The sequence below is a fragment of the Thalassophryne amazonica genome, chromosome 3, assembly GCF_902500255.1.
Source record: "Thalassophryne amazonica chromosome 3, fThaAma1.1, whole genome shotgun sequence".
Classification (NCBI taxonomy): Eukaryota; Metazoa; Chordata; class Actinopteri; order Batrachoidiformes; family Batrachoididae; genus Thalassophryne; species Thalassophryne amazonica.
Window position 1 is genome coordinate 133090192 of NC_047105.1, and position 19363 is coordinate 133109554.

Genomic DNA, 19363 nt, shown 5'->3' on the forward strand with positions numbered 1-19363 from the left:
ATGAGGCAACAGTGGTAACCATTAAGTCACTGTGCCACCCTCCATGATGTTTCATGTTTTGGGGGGAAAAAAAAAAAAAAAAAAATATATATATATATATATAGAGAGAGAGAGAGAGAGAGAGAGAGAGAGAGAGAGAGAGAGAGAGAGAGGGAGAGAGGGAGAGAGAGAGTGAGATTAATGGACTTCAGAATAGACCACAGGTATCAGTATATGAAAGTTTGGTCTTTATTCACTGGAGATTTCAGCTCTGTAGTAAAAATGTGACATTTTTACTTAATTTGTGAATTTTTTTTGGGGGGGGGGGGGGTATTTCAGAGTGTCATTTGCATAATGATGCATGCCCACTTTATGCAATCATCACCAAATTGTAGTGTTAAACTCAGACATAATCCCTGATCATACCAGGTAAATTTTGTGGAATTCTGTGCCCCCTTTTTTAAATTTATTTTTGCATTTGCAGTGCCCGCTAGTGACATACGTTTACTGAATTTGGCACACAGCCTTTGCTCATTCCTCTGTCATTTTACAAAGTTTGTTTATAGGAGGTACTGTAGCAACAATATATAGCTCTCTGTTTTGACTGATACCTTTCATGCTCCTCTTAATAACTTTAATAACTTAAGCTCCTAATGGTCCATAGATAACATATGCAAAGATTGGTGTCGATCAAAGTGATGGCCTGGGGAGAGAGAGAGAGATTTTTCAGGTTTTACACATGTTGCATTACTTGCTTAAAGGAGCTATATCATGCTTTTTTCACCCCCCAAGAGTCAACTATGTGCTTATTTATCATATTATCTTGCCTTTGGCACAATGGAGTTGCTCATTTGTTGTGTAAAATTAGTAGTTTTGGGGCTTTCGTTTTCATACTCGGAAGAAAGACGCTTAGTTTGGCTAAAGCCCTCCTTCTCCCAGTGTGGGTGCCGCCCACTTCATGACGTCGTGCCTGAGCCGGTACACACGCTGCTTAGCGCCGCCCACGACAGTTTGTCAACAATTTACTAAATGACCGTATTGTGGAGCCATGCGTTCTATCAGGTATTGAGGATAAGTGGCAATACCATTAGAAAACGTTTTTTACTTACAGCCCCAGTCTGTGCATCCGGGTTTATTGTGGGTACGGCGCCCGTTTTAAGTGTTAATCTATTCGTAAATCCACTTAGGTACTGGCCAAGGTTTTCCAGGCAGTCATCAGTGAAGTGACAGTCGCACACCGATAGTTGACTGGTTTGTTTCAGGCTTACAGAGATGAATTTCAACCACTTCTGATGAGTTGAATCTTCTTTGAGAGGGCTAAATAAAGTCCTGTAGCTTTCACAACCAAAGGCACATTTTCGCCTATGAGACATAACGTTAGCTAAACAATAGCTCGAGAAGATTTGTGAAAAGGCAGCTTCTACTGCACGTCGGAGCGTAAAGTGTTCGCGGAGTTCACGCTGAGAAAGTGGGCGTGTTGTTGTACCAGAGCGACAGACCATAACTTCATTGAGGGGTGTGTCCACGACCATTGTGACGCACCGATGGCAATCGGCTCATTTTCTTTACCCCGGGCGGGGCTAAGACTAAGACCGCTGGATCCAGCAGGATTGCTCAAACAAGCATAAATGAAACTAAAAACCACTTTGGGGGTACTTTTTATGAGGAATTAGTCATGTAAGAAGGTAAAAAACTCAAAAAAAAAAGTTGATTTTGCATGATATAGCACCTTTAAAAACAATGACAGAAATGGGTGTGGTCTATATTACAAGATTTGCCACAATCCAAAGAATGAAGCAATACGAGGTCTCTTAGATAATAAACCGACCCTTTTATTTATTTTTTTAACTATATGGATTTGAATGACATGCGATTACACCAATCATGCTTGAACCCTCGTGCGCATGCGTGAGTTTTTTCACGCGTGTCGGTGACGTCATTTCCCTGTGGGCAGGCCTTGAGTGAGATATGGTCCCGCCCTCTCGGCTGAATTCCTTTGTTTCACACGCTGCTCGAGACGGCACGCGTTGCTTTATCAAAATTTTTTCTGGACCTGTGAGGAATATCCGAGTGGACACTATTCGAGAAATTAAGCTGGTTTTCTGTGAAAAGTTTAACGGCTGATGAGAGATTATGGGGTGTTTCTGTCGGTGTAAGGACTTCCCACGGAGCGGGACGTCCTGCAGCGCTTCCAGGCGCTGTCGTCGGCCTGTTTCGAGCTGAAAACATCCTAATTTAAGGCTTAATTCACCCAGGACATCGTGAGAATGTGAGAGAATGTCCGAATAAACTCCTCATGCCGACTTCTTCTGAAAGTTCTCTGTTCTCTGATGACTTACTGCGTCAACAGAGCCTGAAATGTGGAAGTTTTCAACTTGAAACGGCGAGACGCTGCCACCTCGAAGCGCAGATCGCCGTCAGGCGCCGTGGACCGTCGTTAAAGCGACACTACCAGACCAAAATCTCTCATCAGCCGTTAAAATTTTTACCGAAAACCAGCTGAATTTATTGAATGGTGTCCACTCAGTTGTGCCTTACAGTTTTGAAAAATTTTTTATCAAACAAAGCAACAGTCTCTGAGCCATTCCTAAACAATGAAAAAAATCGACGAGCGGGTGGACGACTCCTCACTCAAAGACTGCCCACAGGCGAATGACGTAACCGACAGGCGTGAAAAAACTCTCGCATGCCCACGAGGGTTCAAGCATGTCTGATGTAATCACACGTGATTCAAATCCATATGGTTTTTGAAAAAAATAATAAGGTCGGATACTTTTCTAATAGACCTCGTATGTGAATATTGAATGTGTGATTTACAGTGTTGGAGGTTTGGTTAAAAATACATTTAACTTATTATAGTGCCACCTGGGGAAGGTTGTCTTCATCATTCCTGAAAATTTCAGCTTGATAACTTCAATGGTGTTAGCTCCTCCCACTTTTTTAATTAAAAACTTAATACATCACACCCTATTTCAGCAATCATGATCTACTTTTGTATTTCAAGTAAGAGTTGCCCCAATATTTCCCTTATCAAATGTCTGTGTTATTCCTATTCAGGATCCTGAGTTTCATCTTGACTGGAGTTACCGTTGTAAAGATAGGTCAAACTTCCTGTGTCGAGTTTTCAGATAGATTTAGGACCATTAAGCTCATTTAAATAACTTAAGCTTCTGATTTCCAGTAGACTGTGTGCAAAGTTTGGTGCTTATCAGATCAATGGTCTGGATTTTGTCTTTAAAAAGTCAGTTTTACATATTTTGCTAATTTGTGAAAAAACTTTCTTGGCACAAATGGGTGTGACCTAACTCCTGAGCCAGTGAACACGTCAAAGTGGTAACGTGTGCACAGTCCATAGAGTCCCAGCCCCACCGGCTTGGGCCCTGAATAAATATTGGAATGAAAACAATAGGGTTTCCAGCCTGGGCTTGGACCCCAAATAACTGGTTCCTGTTACCATTTCACTTATTTTATGCAGCTTGTGTCAGAGTTATTACACCCATAAAGAATGTTTTTTGTATGTCAACACTAATAAAACTGTTTGTGTGCTTTGGAAATGCTGGCCTTGTCATGTATACTTATGTTGAACAGGAGCACAATCTGGACTGGTTTCCCCGGATGCAGGCCATGTCGCTGGTCAGCAGTGATGCAGATGGGGAACAGAATGAGATCAGAAATCTTCAGGAGAAGCTGGAGTCCACCATGAAGCTGGTTTCCAACCTGTCAGGCCAACTGACAGACCTCAAAGAACAGGTTAGGTTGAAGTGAAACCATACATTGTTTTTTTCTGCTTTTTTGTGACTTAACTCTCTGAGGTCAGTCGAAATGTCCAACTCTGCTTTTTGTCATGTTTCTATTAGTAAATCTGTGAAGTAATGCCACAAAGACTTCATTTACCACTTCCTGAAACTGCATATGGTCACCTCTCACTTCAAGCCTTGTTCTAGAATATTTTTGCCTCAAAGCCAATCTTAGAGCCCTGATAAGGTCACATGGGTCTCTCTCTCTCTCTCTGTCTGTCTGTCTGTCTCTCTCTCTGCCTGTCGCTTCAACAGGAGTCGGACACATTCACTTTCACAAAATGCTCAAAGATGACAAAAAGGTCATGTCAGCATGAAAACACTTCTTGTTTTTTATTTAGTCCTACACACAACTCATATTACCATTAAAAACATGGGTTGGCTATTTTTTTAGTAAATGGTAATTTTTTTTGTCAGGTAATGTCTACTTTTCATCAAATTTGAGGACATTTCTGCATAGATTGAAGACAGAAAACTTGGAAATGGTTCGTAATTTATTTTACACTAGTGTGTTGACTACCCATCAGTATGTGATGGCAAATGCTACTATTAATCATCTATATATTAAAAGCCAAGTGGCCTCTGTGTACGTGTAATGTATGTATGTGTGTGTGTGTGTGTAATGCTTTGATCATGGAGAAACTGGGGAGAGCTGACATTTGCTGTTTGCTATGCTTATGTGTTTTGGGTCAAAGAGGAATGCTGCAAAAAATGGGCAGTTTATAGAGCAAAATTAGCAATTTTAGCTAACCAGTAAACAATGAATATTGTGCTGCAATGCATCATGGGAGTTTTGAGGTTTAAATGTTGTTATTGTGGTTGTTAGCTCAAGAGTGGTGTTAGTGTTATTGATTTATTGTGTTTTCAATTGGTTTAGTCAGTTTACTTTGTAAGTTTAGTTTTGTTGCTGGTGCCATAATTGAGAAGTGTATTGCCATTGATGTCTTCCACCACGGTCTCTGTTTGTGTCCAAAATTAGAAGCACCTGCTTGTGACAGAATACAAAAAAGACAAAAAGCTCTGCATATGTGTGTGCATGTGTAAGTTTGATCATGGAGAAACTGAGAACAGCTGACATTTGCCATTTAGTATGCTTATGTGTTGTGGGTCAAGGATGAATTCTGCCAAATCAGAACCTTGATAGGACTAATATTTTTGGAGAAGCTATGGATATTAACTAGCTATGAACGTGCTAACAACATTCTGGACTCACACTCCATTCCAGCCAGGATCGGTAAATCGTTTTTTTATTAAAAGTAATTGTATAATTGTAAATCCATTAAAAATGCATGGATGACACAAGAAAGTGAAAACACTACAGTGAGAAAAATAAGTATTTGAACACCCTGCGGTTTTGCAAGTTCTCCCACTTAGAAATCATGGAGGGGTCTGACATAATCTAAAAAAAAAAAAAAAAAATCCGGAAATCACAATGTATGATTTTTTAATAATTTATTTGTATGTTACTGCTGCAAATAAGTATTTGAACACCTGTGAAAATCAATGTTAATATTTGGTACAGTAGCCTTTGTTTGTAATTACAGAGGTCAAATGTTTCCTGTAGTTTTTCACCAGGTTTTCACACACTGCAGCAGGGATTTTGGTCCACTCCTCCATACAGATCTTCTCTAGATCTTTCAGGTTTGGAGTTTCAGCTCCCTCCAAAGATTTTCTATTGAGTTCAGGTCTGGAGACTGGCCAGGCCACTCCAGGACCTTGAAATGCTTCTTACAGAGCCCCTCCTTAGTTGCCCTGGCTGTGTGTTTGGGGTCATTGTCATGCTGGAAGACCCAGCCATGACTCATCTTCAATGCTCTTACTGAGGGAAGGAGGTTGTTTGCCAAAATCTCGCAATACATGAACCCATCCATCCTCCCTTCAATATGGTGCAGTCGTCCTGTCCCCTTTGCAGAAGAGCACCCCCAGAGTATGATGTTTCCACCGCCATGCTTCACAGTTGGGATGGTTTTCTTGGGATTGTTCTCATCCTCTAAACATGGTAAGTGGAGTTGATTCCAAAAAGCTCTATTCTGGTCTCATCTGACCACATGACCTTCTCCAATGCCTCCTCTGGATCATCCAGATGGTCACTGGTGAACTTCAAATGGCCTGGACATGTGCTGGCTTGAACCGGGGGACCTTGCTGCCCTGCAGGATTGACAGCATCATATGTTACTAATGTAATCTTTGTGACTGTGGTCCCAGCTCTCTTCAGGTCATTGACCAGGTCCTCCTGTGTAGTTCTGAGCTTTCTCAGAATCATCCTTACCCCACAAAGTGAGATCTTGCATGGAATCCCAGTCCGAGGGAAATTGACAGTCATCTTGTGTTTCTTCCACTTTCTGATAAATAATCATAACAGTTGTTGTCTTCTACCAAGCTGCTTGCCTGTTGTCCTGTAGTCCATCCCAGCCTTGTGCAGGTCTACAGTTTTGTCCCTGGTGTCCTTAGACAGTTCTTTGGTCTTGCTATGATGGACAGGTTGGAGTGTGATTGATTGAGTGTGCGAACAGGTGTCTTTTATATAGGTAACAAGTTCAAACAGGTGCAATTAATACAGGTAAAGAGTGCAGAATAAGAGGGCTTCTTAAAGTAAAATGAACAGGTCTGTGTGAGCCAGAATTCTTGCTGGTTGGTAGGTGTTCAAATACTTATTTGCAGCAGTAACATACAAATAAATTATTTAAAAAAAATCATACATTGTGATTTCCGGATTTTTTTTTTTTAGATTATGTTTCTCACAGTGGATGTGCACCTAAGATGAAAATTTCAGACCCCTCCATGATTTCTAAGTGGGAGAACTTGCAAAACCCCAGGGTGTTCAAATACTTATTTTCTTCACTGTATTTCCATTGTGGTCCCCTTAAAAATCAAATGACAAAATTGGAGTAATAATTAAATAAAATAATAATACAGATAATAATAATGATGATGATAATAATAATAATGGTGTTTATGTGATGACAAGATCCTAAACAATTTATAAATACGTTAACACAGTAAATTTGTTGGGAAAGTGTAGTGACACGGACCCACAACAGGGGGCGTAAATGAACGGACAATGGAAGGAGTCAAATTATAACACTTTACTGGTGTGAATGTCACAACCAAACACAGCAGAATCAGAATGTGCAACAGTCAATTAATAAAAGGTGTCGTGTGGGCAGGCTCGACGATAGGAGATGCCCGTCTGGAAACGAACCGGAACCACACGATTTCCACCGCCACCTGAACCCGAGGAATACTGGAGCCGCCAAGTCCCGGAGTCCCCAGGTGGCCACCTTCCCGGCTTGTCGGATCTGGTACTGCTGGCAGAAAGCAAAAAAGACAGTCAAAGGGTGGGTGTGTCCACCCAGTAACACTGGTGGGAATGCCACCTCCACCTCTCACTCAGCGCGTTGCAGCGGTCTCAGCTGAAAAGGAGCGCCGCCTTGCACAGCCTCCTCAAAAACGACCGGTTCTCCTGCAAACACTCACAATAAACAGATTTACAAAAGGCTGAGGATATTACCTCCAGATGAAGATGATATCTCGGCAGTTTGGTGGAGGTGTCTTCCTGCTTTTATACCAGATGTGTTGATTAGTGACAGCTGTCACGGATGGTGGGTGACAGCTGTCACCACGGCTTGTTCCTGAGGCGGCAGCGCCCTCTCGTGCCTGAAGCCCGCACTTCAGGCAGGGTGCCTTCTGGTGGTGGGCCAGCAGTACCTCCTCTTCTGGCAGCCCACACAACAGGACCCCCCCCTCAACGGGCGCCTCCTGGCGCCCGACCAGGCTTGTCCGGGTGGCGATGATAGAAATCGGCCAGGAGGGCCGGGTCCAGGATGAAGCTCCTCTTCACCCAGGAGCGTTCTTCGGGTCCATACCCCTCCCAGTCCACCAAATACTGGAAACCCCGGCCCATTCGACGGACGTCCAAAAGCCGGCGAACTGTCCAAGCCGGCTCCCCGTCGATAATACGAGCAGGAGGCGGCACCGGACCGGGTGCACAGAGGGGTGAGGTGTGATGCGGTTTTACCCTGGAGACATGAAAGACCGGATGGATCCGCAGTGAGGCTCCAACTCCCGGCCTCACTGCGGATCCATCCGGTCTTTCCATCCATCCGTAGGACTGAGGACCTTGAGGATGGGGAAGGGTCCAATGAAGCGGTCCTTCAATTTGGGGGACTTGACCTGGAGAGGAATGTCCTTGGTGGAAAGCCACACCTCCTGCCCGGGCTGGTAAGTAGGGGCCGGGGACCGTCGACGGTCTGCATGGGCTTTAGCCCTCGTCCGGGCCCTCAACAAGGCCGAACGGGCGGTGCGCCACACCCGACGGCATCTCCGCAGGTGGGCCTGGACCGAGGGCACACCGACCTCTCCCTCCACCACAGGAAACAAAGGGGGCTGGTACCCCAGACACACCTCCAATGGGGAGAGGCCGGTGGCAGAGGACACCTGGCTGTTATGAGCGTACTCGATCCAGGCCAGATGTTCACTCCAAGCCGTCGGGTGTGCGGAGGTCGTGCACCTGAGGGCCTGCTCCAACTCCTGGTTGGCCCGTTCGACCTGTCCGTTAGTCTGCGGGTGATACCCAGACGAGAGGCTTACAGTGGCCCCCAGTTCCCGGCAGAAACTTCTCCACACCTGCGAGGAGAACTGGGGGCCGCGATCCGAAACGATGTCTGTTGGTATCCCATGCAGCCGGACGACAAGATCCGCCGTCTCCTGGGCCGACGGGAGCTTCGGGAGGGCACGAAGTGGGCCGCCTTGGAGAAACGGTCCACTATCGTGAGGATGTTGGTGTGCCCCCGGGACGGTGGGAGGCCCGTGACAAAATCCAGACCGATGTGGGACCAGGGGCGGTGAGGCACAGGAAGTGGCTGTAGAAGTCCCTGTGCCTTCTGGTGGTCAGCCTTGCCCCTGGCGCAGGTGGTGCAGGCCTGGATGTAAGCCCAGACATCAGTCTCCAGGGACGCCCACCAGAAGCGCTGCCGGACCACTGCCACAGTCCTACGCACCCCTGGGTGGCAGGAGAGTTTGGACCCGTGACAGAAGTCCAGGACAGCAGCCCTGGCCTCTGGTGGGACGTATAATCTGTTCGTCGGTCCTGTTCCGGGATCCGGGCTCCGTGCCAGGGCCTCCCGGACGGTCTTCTCCACGTCCCAGGTCAGAGCAGCCACGATAGTGGACTCCGGGAAAATGGGTTCCGGTGGATCCGACAGCTCGGTCTTGACTTCCTGTTCATGCACCCGGGACAGGGCATCCGATCTTTGGTTTTTGGTCCCGGGGCGATAGGTGATCCGGAAGTCAAAACGGCTGAAAAACAGTGACCAGCGGGCTTGCCTGGGGTTCAGTCGCTTGGCGGTCCTGATATACTCCAGGTTCCGGTGGTCAGTGAAAACCGTGAAAGGCACTGACGCTCCCTCCAGCAGGTGTCTCCACTCCTCAAGGGCCTCTTTCACCGCAAGGAGCTCTCGATTGCCCACGTCATAGTTCCCCTCTGCTGGGGTCAACCTGCGGGAAAAATAGGCACACGGGTGAAGAACCTTATTGGTTTCTCCGCTCTGGGATAGCACGGCTCCTATCCCCGAGTCAGAGGCGTCCACTTCAACCACGAACTGGCGACCAGGATCGGGCTGCACCAAGACCGGTGCAGTCGAGAACCGGCGTTTCAACTCCCTAAACGCGGCTTCGCACCGACCCGACCAGGTGAAGGGAACTTTTGGTGAGGTCAGGGCCGTCAGGGGGCTAACAACCTGACTATACCCCTTAATGAACCTCCTGTAGAAATTTGCGAAGCCGAGGAACTGTTGCAGCTTCCTACGGCTTGTCGGTTGGGGCCAGTCTCTCACCGTTGCGACCTTGGCCGGATCCGGGGCGACGGAGTTGGAGGAGATGATAAACCCCAGGAAGGACAAAGAAGTGCGGTGAAACTCACACTTCTCGCCCTTCACAAACAACCGGTTCTCCAACAACCGCTGCAGGACCTGACGTACATGCTGCACATGGGTCTCAGGGTCCGGAGAAAAGATGAGTATATCATCCAGATATACGAAGACGAATCGGTGCAGGAAGTCCCGCAAGACGTCATTAACCAAAGCTTGGAACGTCGCGGGGGCGTTAGTGAGGCCGAACGGCATGACCAGGTACTCAAAATGACCTAACGGGGTGTTAAATGCCGTCTTCCATTCGTCTCCCTTCCGGATCCGAACTAGGTGGTATGCGTTCCTAAGATCCAACTTTGTGAAAATTTTGGCTCCATGCAGGGGGGTGAACACTGAATCCAACAAAGGCAACGGGTATCGGTTGCGAACCGTGATCTCGTTCAGCCCCCGATAATCAATGCATGGACGAAGACCGCCATCTTTTTTTCCCACAAAAAAGAAACCCGCTCCCATCGGAGAGGTGGAGTTATGGATCAGCCCGGCAGCTAAGGAGTCCCGGATGTAGGTCTCCATTGATTTGCGCTCAGGTCGGGAGAGGTTGTACAGCCTGCTGGACGGGAACTCCACGCCTGGCAACAAATCGATGGCACAATCATATGGACGATGCGGGGGAAGAGTGAGTGCCCGATCCTTGCTAAAAACGTCAGCAAGATCGTGGTACTCAACCGGCACCGCCGACAGATTGGGGGGTACTTGGACCTGCTCCTTCGCCTGGGAACCGGGAGGAACCGAGGATCCCAAACACCTCCGATGGCAGGTTTCGCTCCACTGTACCACCACCCCGGACGGCCAATCAATCCGGGGATTGTGTTTCAACATCCAGGGGAACCCCAGAATCACACGGGAGGTAGAAGGAGTCACAAAAAACTCAATCTCCTCCCTATGATTCCCTGACACTACCAGAGTTACTGGTGGTGTCTTGTGTGTGAGTAAAGGGAGTAGGGTGCCATCTAGTGCTCACACCTGCAATGGTGTAGGTAGCGCCACCAGAGGGAGCCCTACCTCCCTGGCCCATCTGCTGTCTAACAGATTCCCTTCTGACCCTGTGTCTACCAGTGCTGGGGCCTGAAGGGTTAAATCCCCACTAAGGATTGTAACTGGGAGTCGTGCGGCAATATGTGTGTGTCCCACGTGAAGTTTTTGGCCTACCCTAAGCCCAGTCTCTAGGGGCGGGCGTTGGTGTTTAACCGTTCGGGGCAATCGCTCAATTGATGCTCCATTGAGCCACAAACAAAACACGCCCCGCGTGGAAACCTCCTCTGTCTATTAGGTGGTCTAAATGTGGCCCTGCTCGTGTCCATAGCTTCGTCAGCAGGGGGAGCTGTCGCCCCACGGGATGTAGAGGCCAGGGAGCGTGGGAAGGGCGGACCCTTCTCGGACCCGGAAGTAAGAGGGACGGCGCGCGCCAGGCCACGTCCTTCGTCTCGTTCCCGACGGCGTTCCTCCAACCGATTGTCTAACCGTATAACGAGATCAATAAGCCCATCTAATTCCCGCGGTTCATCCTTGGCCACTAGGTGCTCCTTTAGGACTGACGACAGTCCGTTTACAAAGGCGGCGCGGAGCGCAGCGTTATTCCAGCCGGACCTCGCAGCCGCGATGCGGAAGTCGACTGCATAAGCGGCTGCGCTCCGGCGTCCCTGTCTCATCGACAGCAGCACAGTTGAAGCGGTCTCTCCCCTGTTAGGGTGATCAAACACAGTTCTGAACTCCCTCACAAACCCAGTGTACGTGTGAAGGAGCCGTGAAGTTTGCTCCCAAAGCGCTGTAGCCCAAGCGCGTGCCTCTCTCCGAAGCAGAGTGATCACATAAGCTATTTTGCTTGCGTCTGACGCGTACATGACGGGACGTTGTGCGAAGACGAGCGAACACTGCATAAGAAAGTCCGCGCACGCCTCCACACAACCTCTGTACGGCTCAGGAGGGCTTATGTATGCTTCAGGGGATGGTGGGAGGGGTTGTTGGACCACCACTGGAACATTAATATCTAGCACAGGTTCGACAGGAGGAGGAGCTGCAGCAGCGCCCTGAGCGTTCGCCGCCACTTGCGCGGAGAGAGCCTCCACCCTGCGGTTCAGGAGGATGTTTTGCTCGGCTATTTGATCCATTCGAGCCGTAAAGGCGGTGAGAATATGCTGTAGCTCACCAATCACGCCTCCTGCAGATGCCTGCGCTCCCTGCTCTCCCATTGGTTGTTCAACAACCTGGTGACGCCCCTCGGAGTCCATGACGCTGGCCGAGATATCCTGTTGGAAAGTGTAGTGACACGGACCCACAACAGGGGGCGTAAATGAACGGACAATGGAAGGAGTCAAATTATAACACTTTACTGGTGTGAATGTCACAACCAAACACAGCAGAATCAGAATGTGCAACAGTCAATTAATAAAAGGTATCGTGTGGGCAGGCTCGACGATAGGAGACGCCCGTCTGGAAACGAACCGGAACCACACGATTTCCACCGCCACCTGAACCCGAGGAATACTGGAGCCGCCAAGTCCCGGAGTCCCCAGGTGGCCACCTTCCCGGCGTGTCGGATCTGGTACTGCTGGCAGAAAGCAAAAGATAGTCAAAGGGTGGGTGTGTGAACACCCAGTAACACTGGTGGGAATGCCACCTCCACCTCTCACTCAGCGCGTTGCAGCGGTCTCAGCTGAAAAGGAGCGCCGTCTTGCACAGCCTCCTCAAAAACGACCGGTTCTCCTGCAAACACTCACAATAAACAGATTTACAAAAGGCTGAGGATATTACCTCCAGATGAAGATGATATCTCGGCAGTTTGGTGGAGGTGTCTTCCTGCTTTTATACCAGATGTGTTGATTAGTGACAGCTGTCACGGATGATGGGTGACAGCTGTCACCACGGCTTGTTCCTGAGGCGGCAGCGCCCTCTCGTGCCTGAAGCCCACACTTCAGGCAGGGCGCCTTCTGGTGGTGGGCCAGCAGTACCTCCTCTTCTGGCAGCCCACACAACAAAATTAACATTCAAAATTACGTAATTAATAGGAAACAAAAGGGTTGAGTTCCTCTTCTATATACTGTTGAGGTCTAGTGTTCTAAAATCATTCTGGACTCGCACGCCATTCCAACTCATTATAGAAACTTTGCCTAATTTATTACCACCCTTGAAAAATGTCAGCTACCTATTTTATAAACACGACCCAATCTAGAGCCTGTGGATCCCCACAGGCAACGCGTTAGTGTCCTTTATTTATCTACAACCCCAATTCCATTGAAGTTGGGACGTTGTGTAAAATGTAAATAAAAACAGAATACAATGATTTGAAAATCCTCTTCAACCTATATTCAGTGGAATACACCACAAAGACAAGATATTTAATGTTCAAACTGATAATTTTAAAATGGAGGCCTGCAACATGTTTCAAAAAAGCTGGGACAGTGGCAACAAAAGACTGGGAAAGTTGATGAATGCTCAAAGAACACCTGTTTGGAACATTCCACAGGTGAACAGGTTAATTAGAAACAGGTGAGTGTCATGATTGGGTATAAAAGGAGCATCCCCAAAAGGCTCAGCCATTCACAAGCAAAGATGGGGTGAGGATCACCACTTTGTGAACAACTGCATGAAAAAATAGTCCAACAGTTTAAGAACAATGTTTCTCAATGTTCAATTGCAAGGAATTTAGGGATTCCATCATCTACAGTCCATAATATAATCAGAAGCGTAAGCGACAAGGCTGAAAACCGACATTGAATGCCAGTGACCTTCGATCCCTCAGGTGGCAATGCATTAACAACTGACATCATTGTGTAAAGGATCTTACCGCGTGGGCTCAGGAACACTTCAGAAAACCATTGTCAGTTAACACAGTTCATCGCTACCTCTACAAGTGCAAGTTAAAACTCTACCATGCAAAGCGAAAGCCATACATCAACAACATCCAGAAACACTGCCGCCTTCTCTGGACCCGACCTCATTTGAAATGAACAGACACAAAGTGTAAAAGTGTGCTGTGGTCTGATAGTCCACATTTCAAATTGTTTTTGGAAATCATGGACGTCGTGTCCTCTGGACAAAAGAGGAAAAAGACCATTCAGATTGTTACCAGTGCAAACTTCAAAAGCCAGCATCTGTGATGGTATGGGGTGTGTTAGTGCCCATGGCACGGGCAACTTACACATCTGTGATGGAACCGGACTGTTGAACAACTGAAGTTGTACATCAAGCAAGAATGGGAAAGAATTCCACCTACAAAGCTTCAACAATTAGTGTCCTCAGTTCCCAAATGCTTATTGAGTGTTAGAAGGAAAGGTGATGTAACACAGTGGAAAACATACCACTGTCCCAGTGTTTTTGAAATGTGTTGCAGGCATCCATTTCAAAATGAGCAAATTTGCACAAAAACAATAAAGTTTATCAGTTTGAACAGTAAATATCTTTTCTTTGTGGTGTATTCAATTGAATATAGGTTGAAGAGGATTTGCAAATCATAGTATTCTGTTTTTATTTACATTTTACACAGTGCCCCAACTTCATTGGAATTGGGGTTGTAGGTGAATCTTGTTGAGATTAAAATCTCTTTTAATCTCTTTCATCACATGTGGTCCCTCAGATATGCCATGCCATCTTGCACCTTGTCTTCTGTAGGAAATCGCAGCCCATTTAGCATCTCACAGGAGTGCTTAGTGCCTCTGACACAGGTGGTAAAAGCGCACTTGTGTTGTCAGTCAAAGTTCAAGTTGCATGGCTATTGCCTGAATAGCTGTTAAATTGAAGTCAGTGATGACTGAAGTCAGTGATTGAAGTCTTCCTTAGCCCACCATGGTCTGGAAAGGTCTGGCATGGTCTCCATCTTGTTGAGCCCTGCTTGAAGCACCTGTTGGTAAATCTGTGTACTTTTCAAAGATAGGAACGTGTGTACACAGGAAATCACAAACGCTCAAAGGTGGGAACAGATCACATAGAGTTAGAGAGCCTACACAGAAACATCACAGAGTTGTTCAAAGTGACAGAATTGCTCCTCAGCAGCATAAACCACAACACATTGACATTACCCAGGGTTAGAGTTGTACATAAGGGTCAGCCATGGGATGGTAGTCCACTCATCATTAATGACCACCTCTTGAAGAGTTGCTCGGTCCTTGTGTCGACATCCACACTTCCCAGTGCTGGAATGGACTTCAGTCACTTCAAGGAGAGCTTTTTTGAGAACCTGGTTTTCTTCATTTAGGTTGACATGAAAACTTAACATGTCCCCGGCGTAGGAATATCCACACTATAATGAGATACAAGAATTGTGTTTTAAATCACAATCAACATTATTATACCAAGGTCATATAATATATCAGTGTTATTAGCCAAATCACATATGATTATTGCAGTGCCCCATAGGTCAAACGAGACAAAATTATTTATGTTTACACATTTGAGTTCTGAGTAATGCTGCTAAATTGTAATAATTGTAACGGATTTAAGTGTTGCTACAGTATGTTTTCACATCCTATTGAACCCATATTCAACTGGGTCTTGGGGGAATGCTTTGTAGCAGCCAATAATGTGGCTCCGACCAAAATCTAGTGTCATCCTTCTACACTGGGTAGTGCAATGTACTTATGAAGGTGTTCCTCAAGTATATAGGTGTGTTGCTGTGGTTCGGTGTTGACCCTGGAAGTTCAAAACGCTTTTGATCACTTTCCTGCTATGGCACAAAGTTGTTTGCCGTTGTTTGTGGAACTATTTTATGTTATTCTTTTTGTGGTAAGTGTATTATCTTTGACCATAAAGGAGAAATGAACTTTCATCAAGCGCAGTATGGTAAAGTTTTAGCCAAAGTACTTTTTAGCACATCAACCAGGTCATTCCTGGGGTCAAATATCGCAGCAGCTCAGAAGAAGGCTGACGACAACAACAGTTAGAAACCTTTCACCAGTTGGAAATTTGTTTGAAAACCTTGGAGTTTTGGTCCATGTGGAATGAAGAGAGTTGCGAGGAGCCATGTAGACAAAGAGGAGTTGTGAGCGGAAAGAGGTCGGAGTTTCAGTGTTTACTGCAGCTGGCTGTAGAGCATACAGACCTTTGGATTACTGCATGGTGCTCACAGCACAGACGTAACTGTGGTGTTGTGCTACAGTGTTCGGTGGCCTTTTAGATTCTGTGCACATATAGCTGCTAAATCCAATAGATCAAATAACAAATAAATAGACTCTGTGTTAATTAACATCTGTGAAGTGATGTAATTGACAACCTGTTCTCACGGAAAGTTGTGATTCAGCAGCACGAAATATACAAAATAATATATGTCCTAACTTGTCAGAGGACAAGTCCAGTAAGTATCAGTGAAATTGTGGAGAGCTGGACATGTCCAAACCTCCTCTGACACGCCAAAACGGAGGTGTTCTTTGTCTCGCTCATCAAGCAAATCGGTCGTGACGCGCAAAGCCTCCTCGCGGCGTTCCATAACAAAATCTCTTGTTAAAAGTGAAATCTGCCGGAAAATGGCTGATGTCCAGCTCTTGTGATTACCGGAGAAAGAGCACACGACGTCTCGTATCCACAGAGCCATCCGTTTAGAAATAGCACACGGCGGGTCCTTAAAGCGACAGTTAACAGTCCTTATTCTCTGTGAAGCCCATAAAATTTTCACCGAAAGCCAGATAAATTTTTTGAATGGTTTCCAGGTGCCACTTTCTAAAAAATCTGATGGAAAAAAAGTCCTTTTCATTCCGCCATTTCCAGACAATGAAATTCTGACGAGGGCGCGGGACCACTCCTTCCTAAGGCGTGCTCACAGGCGAATGACGTCACCGACAGGCGTGGAAAAACGCACGCATGCGCACGAGGGTTCAAACTTGCCTGACGTAAAAACATATGAATGAAATCCATATAGTTTAAAAAAAATAAATAAAAAGGGCCGATACTTTACGGACAGCCCACGTATAACACTATAGGGTGCATTTGGGAATGCCAACATTATTATGATAAATATGTGTAAGATAACAGTAGTCATTGAAAGGGCTTTTAAAATTGTCGTCGTGACATCTAGAGGGTGCTTTACTGCTTGGCCCACAATAATAATAATAATAAGAAGAAGAAGAAAATGAAAAAACAAACACAATAAGACTGCTTTTTGAGATTTGTTGCTTGACTCCCCCCTTCCTCCCCGCCAAAAAGAGCTTCATTGTTTTTTGGCTAAGTATTCTCACAAGCCATCAACTAGCCAAATGGCAAAGGTATTTATAGATTTTATAATAAACGCGTGTTCTGTATTTTCTGTACAAATAAAACTGAAACCCTTATAAGAGCACAGACCTGAAAAGAGTTAACTGTTAATATGTTTTCATGGTATTTCTTCTAGCATTCTTCTGTCTGTGAAGAATTGTTTTAGAAAATTGAGTGACTGTGCAAGAAGGAGAAAAGTGAGGGAAGCCACCAAGACAACCAGACAACCCATAAGACGTTACAGGCTTCTGTGGCTGTAATTGGAGAAATTGTGCACAGTGCAAACTTTGCATTTTGTATCACCAGTTATACAGCTTCATGATGAAGTGGTATAGAGGATATTGATCATGGGTTCGGTCCCACCTGTGGCCTTTCTGTGTGGATTTTGCATGTTCTCCCCATGTTTGTGTGGATTCCCTCCAGGTGCTCCGGTTTAAAGACATGAATTGGAAACTTTCTAATTGTCCAGGTCTTCCTTACAACAGAGGTCTCGACCTGATTAAAGAGGAGGATTTTCTTAAAACGAAGACCTGTAAGTTTAGCTACAAATTGCCAGAAGGTACATCTGAGATGCAAGCCTGGATTTGATCTGTTTTGGTGAAAGTATATTCTTCTCCGCTGTACTCCACTATGAAGCTTGGAAAAGCATTTGTTTGCTTTGTTATTGTTTAATTTTCTGTTGGATTGTCTTTTGCAAGATTGGAAGAACAAAGTGTTCAGACAATCATAAGATGTGTGGATGTTGCATTCAGCAAAAGCAGGTGTTATGCTGAGAACAGCTGTATTAATATTTTAAGAGATTGTTTCTTTGTGGTCTTAGATGACAGAGCAGAGGAAGCAGAAGCAACGAATTGGGCTGCTAGGACATCCTCAACACATGAACATCAACCCTCAGCAGCCTGCATGAACTCTACCTGGAGGACTCCATGCACAGTCTCTGAGCACTGTTTAAAGATGTACCATCAGTTGTCACAAGATGTGTACCTTTGCTTCCTTTGTGTTCTGCTGAGTAAAGTTGTAAATGGCCATTCAAATAGAACTGACTAGACAAACAGACTTAGTATCATTTGTGTTATTCTTGTTTCATATACATATGGGATAAAAAAAAAGCTGTATTAAATGTATTAGTTGGGTATGTTGTGAAATAAAAAAAAACCCAAACTCACACCCTTATTAGTCTGTGGAATTGACATTTATAAATTATGTCTTATTTCAAAACAAGGTACTCTTCATTTGATTTTGGATTAAAATACAGATATTGTCTTGTGCAAATATAGAGATAAAAATTTATAAGATGCCATTCTCAGTTAGTTTTTTGTTTATCATTTATTTGATAGAAATAGAATGCTATTTAACATATTATTGTAGTTTGACTTTGTATCACCTTTAAAATGTTTGGAGACATGTTAAAATAGTTCTGAGTGGTATTTAGAGTCAAGCAGATACCAGTCAACCAGGATAAATGTATCCACTGCCATGTTTTTATGATTTGCTCAGGATTATGTAACCGTTACTGCAATACATGTCATGAGGATAATGGAGAGCTCCGACTTGGTATCCAACTGTAACAGAAATCTTTCCTTTGCCTGTTTAGGGAAGGGTTCACTAGCCTGAAGGTTAGTCTCTGTGTGTATTTATTCCAAATTAAGCCAAACATTACAATTCACATTCTTAATTACGGAATATTTTGTATGACATTTACATTGTACGGTGCATCTTTATAACCAGCGAAGTTAAAAACCAAGTGTTGTGGTGTTTTTTTTTAAAGTAACATTCACTCTCACATCACAGATGAAAGTAACCTCCATCTTTCTGTCTGTCTGTGCTCAACACAAGTCCACTCCAATTACTGCCAGAGTCTTCAAATTCACAGGGAACATTCTTGGGACACAGACATTCGACAAGTTCAAAGATGGTTAACTCTGACCTATTTTAAGATGTTAAAAAGTCATATTCTGTTTCATTTCTGTTCCATTTTTTTTTTGAGAGGCAGGACTGACAGCCAATCAGAGTAGAGCAGCACCGTGACATCAATATCTGGTCTAGGTGCAAATTGCAAAAAGTGATTTACAAGACATTTTGCAGACATTAGCGTGGTGACATCACAGGCCGGTCTAGATACCTGTAAACTCCATTGCGTTTGTGTGTAAATATAACTTTGTCATGTATTATGTAAAAGCTAGTGAGAAATAAACACGTCTAAAACTGAAAACGTTGCTTGTGTAACCTTTTGTAATCTCTGGAGTGATTCACAAGACATTTCATGGACGTCAGCATGCACACCAACTTCCGCTAACTCAAAACTAACTTCTGCTCGTGTCAAAGGCTCATGTATGCGCACATGCATGCCCTTCTGCAGAAGGCGTAAAAACAGAAATTTGTCGATGACTGATTGAATGATTGACAGAGGGGCTTTATAGAACACGTACAAATTGTACACAATAGGATTTTAATAATTAATGTAAATAACAAATGTATACA

General features: G+C 45.2%; 1 protein-coding gene across 1 annotated transcript in view; it reads left to right on the forward strand.

The window, feature by feature from the left end:
• LOC117507641 (inositol 1,4,5-trisphosphate receptor type 1-like) overlaps positions 1 to 17905 on the forward strand; it is a 535403-nt gene extending 517498 nt beyond the window's left edge. The window contains exons 60-61 of the mRNA XM_034167459.1: positions 3568 to 3729; positions 17703 to 17905. Of these exons, the coding sequence (XP_034023350.1) occupies positions 3568 to 3729; positions 17703 to 17789 (249 nt within the window). The 3' untranslated portion in view covers positions 17790 to 17905. The remainder of the gene's footprint in view (positions 1 to 3567; positions 3730 to 17702) is intronic.
• Positions 17906 to 19363: the final 1458 nt, after the last annotated feature.